General features: G+C 32.3%; 1 protein-coding gene across 4 annotated transcripts; it reads left to right on the top strand.

The window, feature by feature from the left end:
* The first annotated feature begins 4,521 nt into the window (after nt 1-4,521).
* Nucleotides 4,522-8,854, top strand: LOC102661716 (uncharacterized). Of its 4 annotated transcripts, XM_041006805.1 has the most exons (5): nt 4,522-4,617; nt 6,285-6,348; nt 6,917-8,271; nt 8,365-8,434; nt 8,706-8,854. In XM_041006805.1, the coding sequence occupies exon 3, from the start codon at nt 6,919-6,921 to the stop codon at nt 7,825-7,827; it is 909 nt and encodes a 302-aa protein (XP_040862739.1). In that variant the 5' UTR covers nt 4,522-4,617; nt 6,285-6,348; nt 6,917-6,918; the 3' UTR covers nt 7,828-8,271; nt 8,365-8,434; nt 8,706-8,854. The 4 variants fall into 4 exon arrangements, 3 of the variants coding, with proteins under 3 accessions (XP_040862739.1, XP_040862738.1, XP_014619669.1); XR_001383590.3 differs by lacking the exons at nt 6,917-8,271; nt 8,365-8,434; XM_041006804.1 differs by having other exon boundaries at nt 6,285-8,434.
* Nucleotides 8,855-11,713: the final 2,859 nt, after the last annotated feature.

Below are 11,713 nucleotides of genomic sequence, written 5' to 3'. Positions count from 1 at the left end.
ATGTACAAGGCATTGGAACTATGAGACTGAAGATGTTTGATAATAGAGAGTACCTACTGCAAGATGTAAGGTACATTCCTGAACTCAAAAGAAATCTTATTTCCATAAACATGTTTGATGATCTAGGATATTCAACTAGAACTTTGAATGGTGTTCTTAAGGTTTCAAATGGATCTTTAGTCATTGCCAAGGTAATAATAAAAGTAACGACTTGTTTATTCTTCAAGGTTCCACTATTATTAGACATGCATCAGTAGCTAGTAATACATTGATTGATAAAACTAAACTTTGACATTTGAGATTAGGTCATGTTAGTGAAAGGGGATTACATGAACTTGAGACCGATATCTGTTAGATGCTGATAAGCTAGATAAACTTGAATTTTGTGATCATTGTGTGCTTGGTAAATCACATAGAATAAGCTCTGGTACTGGTATTCATGTTTCATCTAGGCCTTTTGAGTATGTGCATTCTGATTTATGGAGACCATCTAGAGTGAAAACTCATGGTGGAAGCTCATACTTTCTCACCATCATAGATGATTTCTCAAGAAAAGTATGGTTGTATGTTTTGAAAAATAAGTCAGAAGCTTTTCAAAAATTAAGAGAGTGGCATATTCTTATTGGAAATCAATATGGTACAAAACTAAAATTTTTAAGGACTGACAATGGCCTGGAGTTTGTTTCAGAATAATTCAATGAGTTTTGCAGGAAAGTAGGTACATCAAAAGACACAAAATAGTCCCTCACACACCACAACAGAATGGTCCAGTAGAAAGAATGAATAGGACCATTTTGGAAAGAGTGAGGTGCATGTTGTTGAGTGTAGGACTGCCAAAGACCTTATTGGGAGAAGCTGCAAACGCAGCAGCCTATGTGATCAACAGATGTCCATCATCAACTTTAAACTTCAAGACACCAATGGAAGCTTGGAGTGGTGAACCCTCTAATTACTCAAAATTGAAGTTGTTTGGATTACTAGCCTTTGCTCATGTTAAACAAGGAAAACTTGCTGCAAGGGCTGTAAAGTGTATGTTCATTGGCAATCCTGAAGGAGTTAAAGGGTACAAGTTGTGGAATTGGAACCTAGTGAGTTAAAATGTATTATAAGCATGAATGTAACCTTTGAAGGGAGCAGAATGACAATGCTGAGTAAGGATCAAAAGGACAACAACACAAGTAATGATAGTACTAAGTTTGAGGTGGAGCATTTAGAGATTGTAGATCATGGCAATGGAAATACTATTGATCACACTGATCAAGCAGTAATTGGTGATAATGAAGACTTGTCTACTCAGCATGACTTGTCCAATTATCAATTGGTTAGAGATAGAGCAAAAAGGGTGATAAAGCCTACAAAGAGGTATGACCATGCTGACATTATCTGTTATGCCTTGAATGTTGTTGAGGAGATTCAAAATTCAGAACCAAAGACCTGGAGGGAAGCAATTGAAAGTGAAGACAGTTAGTTGTGGCTTCAGGCAATGAATGAAGAAATGGAATCCTTAAGAAATAACAAGGCCTGGATACTTGTGGATCAATCCAAGAAGTAGAAGGTTGTTGGATGTAAGTGGATTTTCAAGAAGAAAAAAAGTATTCCAGGAGTAGAAAGACCTAGATTCAAGGCAAGACTGGTAGCAAAAGGCTTTACACAGGTTGAAGGAATTGATTACAATGAGATTTTTTGACTAGTTATGAAGCATTGTTCAATAAGAATCATACTAGGTCTAGTAAATCAGTATGATTTGGAACTCAAACAACTAGATGTTAAAACTGCTTTTCTTCATGGACATCTGAAGGAAATCATTTACATGAATCAACCTGAAGGTTTTGAAGAAGGGGAGAACAAGGTGTGTTTGTTGAAAAAATCTTTGTATGGACTGAAGCAAAGCCCTCGAATGTGGTATCTGAAGTTTGATGAGTTCTTGGTCAAGTATGGTTTCATCAGAAACATGTATGACAATTGTGTATATATCCTGAAAAGGAAGAAAGTGTGTGTTCTCTAACTTCTCTTGTATGTGGATGACATCCTCATAGCAAGTGCTGACAAGGAAGAGATTAGACAACTCAAGGAAAGTTTGAACACAAAATTTGAGATGAAAGATCTAGGATCAACTAGAAGGATACTCGGGATTGATATTCATAGGGATAAAGCAAAGGGTGAACTACTCTTGTCCCAAAGAAATTACCTCAAGAAAGTGGTGGAAAAGTTTAGGATGCATCAAAGCAAACCTGTCAGCACACCACTTGGCCATCATACAAAGCTATTTGTTCTTCAAGCACCAGAGACAACTGAAGAAAGGTCTAAAATGAATCAAACACCTTATGCCAGTGGTGTTGGAAGCATAATGTATAGAATGATTTGCAGCAGACCTGACTTGGCTCATGTAGTAAGTATGATAAGTAGGTTCATGGGAGATCCTGGTAGTGCACACTGGGAGGCTTTGAAGTGGACACTGAGGTACCTAAATGGATCTTTGAAAGCTTGATTAAGGTACAAAAAGACAGCACACGAGGCAGCAATTACAGGCTATGTTGATGCAGACTATGCAGGAAATGTAGACACAAGGAAGTCCTTAACTGGATATGTGTTTACTTTGTTTGGAACTGCAATCAGTTGGAAAACAAATCAACAATCAGTTGTTGCTCTTTCAACAACTGAAGCAGAATACATGGCTCTAGCTGAAGGAGTTAAGGAAGCAATCTGGCTAAAAGAAATGGTAAATGAACTTGGAATAACACAATCCTGTGTCACAATTCACTGTGACAATCAAAGTGCTATTCATTTAGCAAATCACCAAATTTACCATGAGAGGACAAAACATATAGATGTGAAACTACACTTCATCATAGATGTGATTGATTTTGAGAAGGTGAAGGTGAAGAAGGTTTCAACAGAAGAAAACCCTGTTGACATGTTCACAAAGTCCCTATCTAGTGTCAAGTTCAAGCACTGCCTAGACTTGATCAATTTTGAAGAAGCCTAAAGAAGATTAGTAGAAGTGCATCCTTAATCACAATATAGACACTTGTTGATTTGGAATCAAGGTGGAGATTTGTGGTATGTGACTCAAAATCACAAAACACTACTAAAAAAATGAGTTTTAACATCGCCCTATTAACATCAGTTATTTAAAAACCGATGTTATAAGTGCTTAACGACATCGATTTTCAAATAACCGATGTTAATATAAACTTTTTTTAATTATTTATATATTTTAAAAAAAATCATATATTGCGTTATTAATTATATTTTAATTAAAAAATAAAATAATTAATAAACAATAATAAATTCAAAAGGTAAGCATTTAATAATTATATTTTAAAGTTGGATAATTATAATTGATTGGAATTACTATTTATGAATATTCAATGACGTAAATGTTTAATTGATTTGAATATTTATAATTAATTTGGATTATTATTTGTTGAAATTAATGAATTTTCATAATAATAAATATATTCATAATAATAAATTTATATCTGAAAAACATATTAAAAAATTCTTACTGTAAATTTAATTATAACAAAATTAATATCTAAGAATATTCTAAAAATATTTTATTTTTATTTTTTAGAGTGAATTAAATTTATAAATATATTTTTAAATAAATTTAAAATTTAAAAATGATTTAAATTATAAAAAATACAGTTATCTTAAGTTGTAAAAGATATTGAATATGTGATTTAAATATTCACAGTTGTTTTGAAAAAAATTGTACTTGATTGAAAATAATTAAAAATGAATACTTGTTGGATTACATAGAACGTGGATACCGCTCAATTATTCAATATTGCATTAATTAATTACAATATGCTTTTCAAAGTAATGAATATTCTATTTTACCAGATTATAGCATAACCGCACATCCAGCGCATTAACAAAATATTTTTACCGCATATCTATTCGACATTGTGAATAATTAGGATAGTATTTTAATTGCAATGATTAACATTTTACGGAAATAAATATTCAAATTGAAAACAATATATTTTCAATTTATGAAAAATTTACTAGTTAAAATATCAAGAATCCCTCTCCCATGTATAAGATTACCTTCTTTACGAAAACAATATATTTTCAATTTACGAAAATCCTGTGACGCACACAACGCAAGAGCGGGGATGACCTTCTTTAAATTTTATTAGTAAGATTACACGCTTTTTGTCATCCAATTTCCCTCTCCCGTGTCATGTTGTGTCTTCTTCTCTAAAATAAAAAACCCTAACTTCTGAACCTTTCACCGCATCGCCGCCGATTTCCAATCTCCACTAATCAAAGGCGAGTCTCTGTCCCCCAATTACTCACCTTATTGCTTCTTTACTCTAACTGCTTTGTTCCCCTTTTGCTACAATATTTTTGTTCTATTCAGAATTTTAAATTTCTCGTTGAATTAGCTCTATTGTGGTTTTCATCTTCACAACACGGGTCTTATAATGGGCGCTAGGGCTTGGAAAATAATATTTAGTTTTTTAATTGTAGCATGTTGTTACTTATTTTTCGATTTTTCTTTGTGTCGCCGAAAAGAAAATGAGTAGACGCTCGAGCAGAACTGTCTACGTTGGGAATCTACCTGGTGATATCCGTGAAAGAGAAGTTGAAGATTTGTTTCTGAAGGTACTTTGATATTTTTTTTTTGTTTTGTCTGCATTTTGATCTAAAATTTGGTACTTGCTGTAAGCTTAGGGATGTGGGTTACACCTAACTAGATAAGGGCTTCGTTTGGGATTAATATTAGTATGAAACTAGAGAGGTGATAAAAAATTGAAATTGATATTGGTGCATGCTAGCTGGTCACAAAGGACCTATTTCATTGGCTTCCTGGAGTTTTCATTTCCAACAATAGAACAAATTAAATTATTTTCTGATACAATTGTTTGAGTAGCAGAGAAGGGACAACTCATTTAGATAGTGTTGTGAAGAATTTTAGTTGATGTTTTTCTCCCGCACCTCAATAAAATATTCCATCATTTTCAAAATAATTCTCATTTAAATTTTTACACAAGTATTAAAAAATTATTAAATATTCTTAATTTAAAAAAAAAGCATAAGTTCATTTGATTGATTATATTATCTTTTTAATATATTAATAATTCTACTAAACAGATGACAAGAACAATTTATATTTTAATATAAGAAATAAATAACTAAGGGGTCTAACATATAAAATCCTTTTAAGTGACATAATTTTATAATAAGATTAAATCATTTAAAAAAAATATTTATAAAAATATGTAATTAAAATAATTATAATTAGTTTATATTTTAATTTAAAATTATTATGAAAAAATATACATTTGTACTACTTTAAATATTTAATTTGCATAATTATAACTTAAAGAATTATTAAAATTGTAATGCTTGCTGATCAAAAGCAATTAAGCCCATTAAGAAGGACAACAAACGGAAAAGTGAGCAAAAATCTAACCATGTGTCCGTGTTAAAAAATTGAAAAGTAAAGTGTGCTTAATTTTATATAATAGCGATTAATAGGTCCACATCCCTAAGCTTACAGCAAGTACCAAATTAAAGCTAGATAGATCTAGTTTAGTGATTTACTACTTGCAAACCAATTGCTTAATGTTGTGAACTGTTAAAAGCGTTATCAATGGCGGCACATAAAAGTTCCATGACACAACCACTTGGAGCATTTTCTTTTTCCTATCTTTACTCTATCGTGTAGTTGATTAAGTATTAAGTTCCATGACACAACCATTAGGAACAAAATATTAAGTTGTTTGACAAGATGAGATTATAGCCTAGGAGTCAAACTTGTTACACATTGATTAGACAAGAAACAAAAACAGGGGGCAATGGAACCATTCAACGTCCAAATTAATTTGGATGTTGCGTGATAAGGCCGGTGAATGCATATTCCTCCAATAAGGTTTTCACTTTTTTTTGTGGGCATTGATATGATTTTAAGGGAAGAAGCCAGGTATTTGAGTAGAGTTTGAGTAGAGTTTTCTAAGGTTCAGTGGAGGGTCCAATTCAAATCAATGGCAACGCGTTAGGAATTGACTAGTTAGATCTCTTGTTGCTTGGGTTACACAGACATGCCTCTTAATGTTTCTGCTTCAAATTGAAGCGTTAGATTTATTTTAACTAATGTAATTTTTCCTTTAGTCCTTTATATATAAATAACAAATGAATGTATTTCCTTTAGACTTAGATATAAGTAAAAAATAAATAAAATTTATTCTGATCAGCACCTGTTTATTAGTTTTGCTTCTGAGTGTAGCATTCATCTTGATATCTGTTTTTCGAAATGATGATTGATGTAGGTGTTCATTCAGTTATTTCTTTGATTCTTGCTTTCATTTTGGACCGTGCTGCTCATCATCACAGGTATAAATGTTTGTTACCAATGAATATTTTTATTACGTGTTCACTGCCATTAATGACAATTGATATATGCTATACAAATTGTGTTCATAATGAGTGAACCCTAGATTCCCGTTTGAGATTGGATGCAATGATTCTTGCGGACAGTTTGCATTAATCATTGTATTCAATCTTGAATTGTCCGTTTGGACAGTTTGGGGAGACTGATACTTTTATGGTAGATTCATGTGTTAAGGTTAAAATTATTTTGTTTAATTTGATGATATTTCGGTAATGCATTTCTAGTTGTTCTCTGAGTGCATACTTGATTATTGGGAAATTAATTTCACCGATTTCATGTCGTGTACTTGGAGACCAATGCGAAATGCTGCCAAAATGTTGTCAAATTTAACAAAATAGAATTAACCCTGATGTATGAAGCTACCATAAAAGACGGTATTTCCGAATGGGATAGGGCCACACCTATAATAAAAAAGTGAGATTTTCATGCATCGAATAACTTTGAGAGTATGACCGAGTGATGAAATTAAGAGGAATTATACGACATGGATATGACATGGTGAAATGACAGACATGCATAGTGGGCAGCAATCTGAACCATTTGATGTAGAAATGGGAGATCGCTTGGAGGATATGATTCATGACCTTGGACAAAAGTCTTTTCAGCAAGCACATGCCCCTGTGTATGATACATTGCAAACTGATTCAAAGAAATCTTTGTATCCGGGGTGCAAGAATTCGTTGATGCTATTGTCGGCGGTTTTAAGTCTGGTTAATATCAAAGCCAGATATGGGTGGAGTGACAAAAGTTTTACTTCATTACTTCAAATAGTGCACGATCTGCTTCCACAAGATAACACATTGCCTAAAAGCTACTATCAGGCCAAGAAGATACTGTGTCCCATGGGTATGGAGTATCAGAAGATTCATGCTTGCCCGAATGATTGCATATTGTACAGACATCAATTTCAAGAAATGTTGAAATGCTCTAGGTGTGGGGTATCACGGTACAAACTCAAGGATGATGAGGAGTGTAGTAGTGATGAAAACTCAAACAAGGGCCCCCCAACGAAGGTGTTGTGGTATCTTTCGATCATTCCAAGGTTTAAGTGTCTGTTTGCTAATGGAAATGACGCCAAAGATCTTACATGGCATGCAAATGGGAGAAACTGTGATAGAATGCTTCGTCATCTAGCTGATTCTTTGCAGTGGAAGAAGATAGATCGTTTGTATCCGGATTTTGGCAAAGAGACAAAAAATCTTACGCTTGGACTAGCCACTGATGCAATGAATCCATATGGCTGTTTAAGCACGCAACACAATTCGTGGCCAGTTTTGCTAGTGATTTACAATTTGCCCCATTGGTTGTGCATGAAACGAAAATACATGATGTTGTCTATGATGATAACAGGCCCAAGACAGCCAGGAAATGACATCAATGTTTATCTCAATCCCTTGATTGAAGACCTTACAAAGTTATGAGACGAAGGAGTTTTAGTGTTTGATGGGTTTCGAAATGAGACATTTAATTTGTGTGCAATGCTTTTTTGTACCATTAATGATTTTCCAACATATGAGAATTTGAGCGGTTACAGTGTTAAGGGTCATCGTGCATGTCCCATCTGTGAAGAAGACACAAGCTACATACAACAAAAACATGGAAGAAAAACAGTGTACACTAGGCATCGACGTTTTCTTAAACCTCATCATCCTTACCGACGATTGAAAAAAGCATTTAATGAAAGTTAAGAGCATGAAAATGCACTGGTACTGTTGACTGGTGACCAGGTTTTCCAGCGGGCCATCGTTGCCAATGTGCATTGCACATTAGCAAATGGTCGTCATTTTGCCTAAGGAAAATGTTGTCATTTGGTTTTGTTCGTTGCATAATAAGTCAGACAACTACCTCAAAGGCATAATTAATAGGTCAGTGTTGTTTTTCAATACATTTGCATTAACATTAGTCAGGTAAATCAAAATTTTAAATGTACAATAACAATCTATGTTTGTATTCAATAGTGCTTTGAAAGGACTTGACGATACTCAACAAAGTAAATCCAAGCCTCCTGTTAGGTGAATTGTTGTTAAAGTAAGTTATTTAAACAATATGTTTTTACTTATATTTTAGTACTGTGTAGACTAATTTGTACTGAACGTTGCATATCTAAATTTCATAATGCATTTAGTGTAATAGACAAAAAGGAAGCACTGAGTGTGAGTATTACGTCATGCACTGGATGTCAACTATAATCTTAGGAAATTTTCAGAATAATTGAGAAATAGTAATTTTTAATTCACCAAATTTCATATTATTATGATTGCTAATATATTATTAACTTATGTTTTATTATATCATGCAGTATTTCACTGATTCTAGACCATTGGAATCAGAAAGATTGAATGCGCTTCGCAACCAGTGGACAAAGTACTATTTGAAAGTTAAAAATGAAACTTACAATGTTTAGACCATTTTGTAATTGTAGTTTATATTTACTTACTTAATTTACAATTCATGTCTCAAAATTAAATATGTTTTAAATTCATAGTAATTAGTAAATTTCTCGTTGAATTTTCTGGTAAAAACTGTTTCAAAACAGAATGAAAATTATATATTGTGTGTTCTGATTTTAAAATTTGGAGGTTATTTTTGGGATTTATTGAAAAATCAGACACCATGTTATAAAAAAAAGTTCTAAAATAAAATCGATTTTTAAAAAAACTGATGTGAAATGTCACTTACAACATCAATTTTGTAAAAACCGATGTTAAATGTCACTTACCTCAACATTTTTTAACATCGATTTTTAAAAAACCGATGTTGTAAGTGATATTTAACATCGATTTTTTAAAAAACTGATGTAGTAAGTAACATTTCACATCAATTTTTTTAAAAACCGATATTAAATGTCACTAAAAACATTAGTTTTTTAAAAAATCGATGTGAAATGTTACTTAAAACATCAATTTTTTTAAAAACCGATGTCAAATGTAACATTTAACAACAGTTTTTTAAAAAACCGATGTTAAATATGACTTACAACATCGGTTTTTTTAAAAATCGATGATGATTTATAGATTTATAACTTCTTTTTTTTCATAATTCTTATTATATAACATCGCCTATTTAAATAACCGATGTTAAATGTCACTTACAACATCAGTTTTTTAAAAAACTGATGTGAAATGTTACTTACAACATCAATTTTTTTAAAAACCGATGTCAAATATAACATTTAACAACAGTTTTTTAAAAAATTGATGTTAAATGTGACTTACAACATCGATGTTGATTTATAGATTTATAATTTTTTTTTCATAATTCTTATCATATAACATCGCCTATTTAAATAACCGATGTTGTATTTATTAGTTAATATCGATTTTGAAAAACCGATGTGAACAATACTACTTTCCACATCGGTACTTTCAACATCAATTAATAACCGATGTTGAAAGTTTTAAATATCTGATGTTGAAACCTTATTTTCTAGTAGTGAAAGCCACAAATGTAAAGGGTTCATTTGTTGATGCCATAACTGAATTCAGTTATCATAATAACTGAATTGGTGACTTGGTGCCAAAGAAAAATCTTGTTTCCTAGAGCCAGCAACTAGTGTACATATATGCTTGATCATAATGTAGAAAAATAGAGGATTGTTGCAGAAACTGAGAGAGTTCAAGGAGATAGTGAGCTACGAGATTGAAAGAGGTTTTGTTAAAAAGAAACTGAGAAAGATCAAATCTAACTGCTGCTTGTATTGAACTTGTGATCTTCATTATCGAACGAGATGATGATGAACTACCATTTCTCGTGGATGTAGGCACACTGCTGAACCACGTAAAACTGGTGTAGGTCCTTGTTTGTTTTGCTGTGCTTGTTCTTGTTTTTTCTTTTTCGATCTAGTGCAGGTCCAATAGCTAAAAGAACCAACAGACACATCCTTTGTACAAGGACTACTGCCATTTAATAGTTCATCCCCAAGGTTTTCATGGTTGTATAGTCTAACCATGTAGTTAATGTAAAGTCTAGCAAATATTGCAAGATTGGCAATGTACTTGAGACCCTCAATTAACTTGTTATACATAGGAGATATTAGATTCATCTAATAATTGGAGAATGATAGGAGATGGGAGGAAAAAAAAACTCGTAGGTTTAAATATTTCAATTGATATTTCTAACAAATTAATAAATTAATATTTACTAATAAAAAAGAAAAAACTTGCTAGCATGCATTCCCCGCCCCGCCAGGAACTTGCAGTGCTACGAAAGGCATGGACACAAGAAGCCCTCCTTTATGTGTTAGGAAGACACTCCTTTGTAGTCACAACTTTGATCACTCATAGTTCATCTCAAAACAAGGGCCAATCTCACAATAACACATGTTTGTCTAAAAGCTTTGAATGAGACTTCGCATAAGATGAAATGTAAGAGCAAATGGTTATGAAAGTCATTCAATAAATTTATATAATGACCAATTTTGTGAAGTTATGAGTCGATTACATAAGTTATTATGTGTGTATATGCAAGTTAATAATTTTAAAACCGTTGTGCTTGTTTTCTTTTTTATTACAAAAAGTTGTGCATGTTGAGTTTCAACGAACAAAAGTACAAGCCTAATTGTAGTTGTGATGTGACTATAGAAACCTCTAATCATATTATTACAGACACAACAAGGACTGTGGACAACAATTTAAAATCGAGTAAATTATATTGACATTTCAGATGGTTTCATCAAATTTCGATCGATACCTTTATTTTTTATACCTCTACAAATAATCATTCTTAATTGATTGAAATATGTTACATTGATATCTCCTATGTACACATTACTCTAAGACTTCCCGTTAATAAGGGAACACGTACATTATACAATGTAACCATGTAAGGGTTGCCACAAACCCTAAAAAAGAGGAAGGAGTTATGTGGATTCTTTAGAAAATTCAAGTGTAATCTGCTATTTAAAATAAGATTTATTGCACATATATAATTATATCCATCGTGAATAATGAACAAAAAAGAATTTCCATTTGCATCATATAATTAGTAATTTATCATCGAGTTGGTACTATAGAATTGGAGGTAGTAGCATCAGACGTAAAGGAACCAATTGAAGCAGAGATATCTCTATGGGACCTTAAATTCGACTGAATTAAGATAGGCATTGAAGGTCTCGTATGCTCAAGGCATTGAAGGTCTCGTATGCTTAAGGATTGAAGTGTAGTGAATTATAATATTTTTAAGGATTAAATTAATCATTTATTGAAAAGTGAAAGAAAAAAATACATCGGTAATGGAGTTTTTCTGATGGATTTCCAGCCAACAAAAATTCATTGGTGAAACAGGCAAAGTAACATTTTCTAACAGTTT

This window comes from Glycine max, chromosome 11 (assembly GCF_000004515.6).
Source record: "Glycine max cultivar Williams 82 chromosome 11, Glycine_max_v4.0, whole genome shotgun sequence".
In the NCBI taxonomy this organism is placed as follows: domain Eukaryota; kingdom Viridiplantae; phylum Streptophyta; class Magnoliopsida; order Fabales; family Fabaceae; genus Glycine; species Glycine max.
This window is presented reverse-complemented; position numbering and strand designations above follow the sequence as displayed.

Coding starts and splice junctions, on each gene's coding strand:
- LOC102661716 (XM_041006804.1), top strand. CDS start 6,910: ATGACAGACATGCATAGTGGGCAGCAATCTGAACCATTTGATGTAGAA.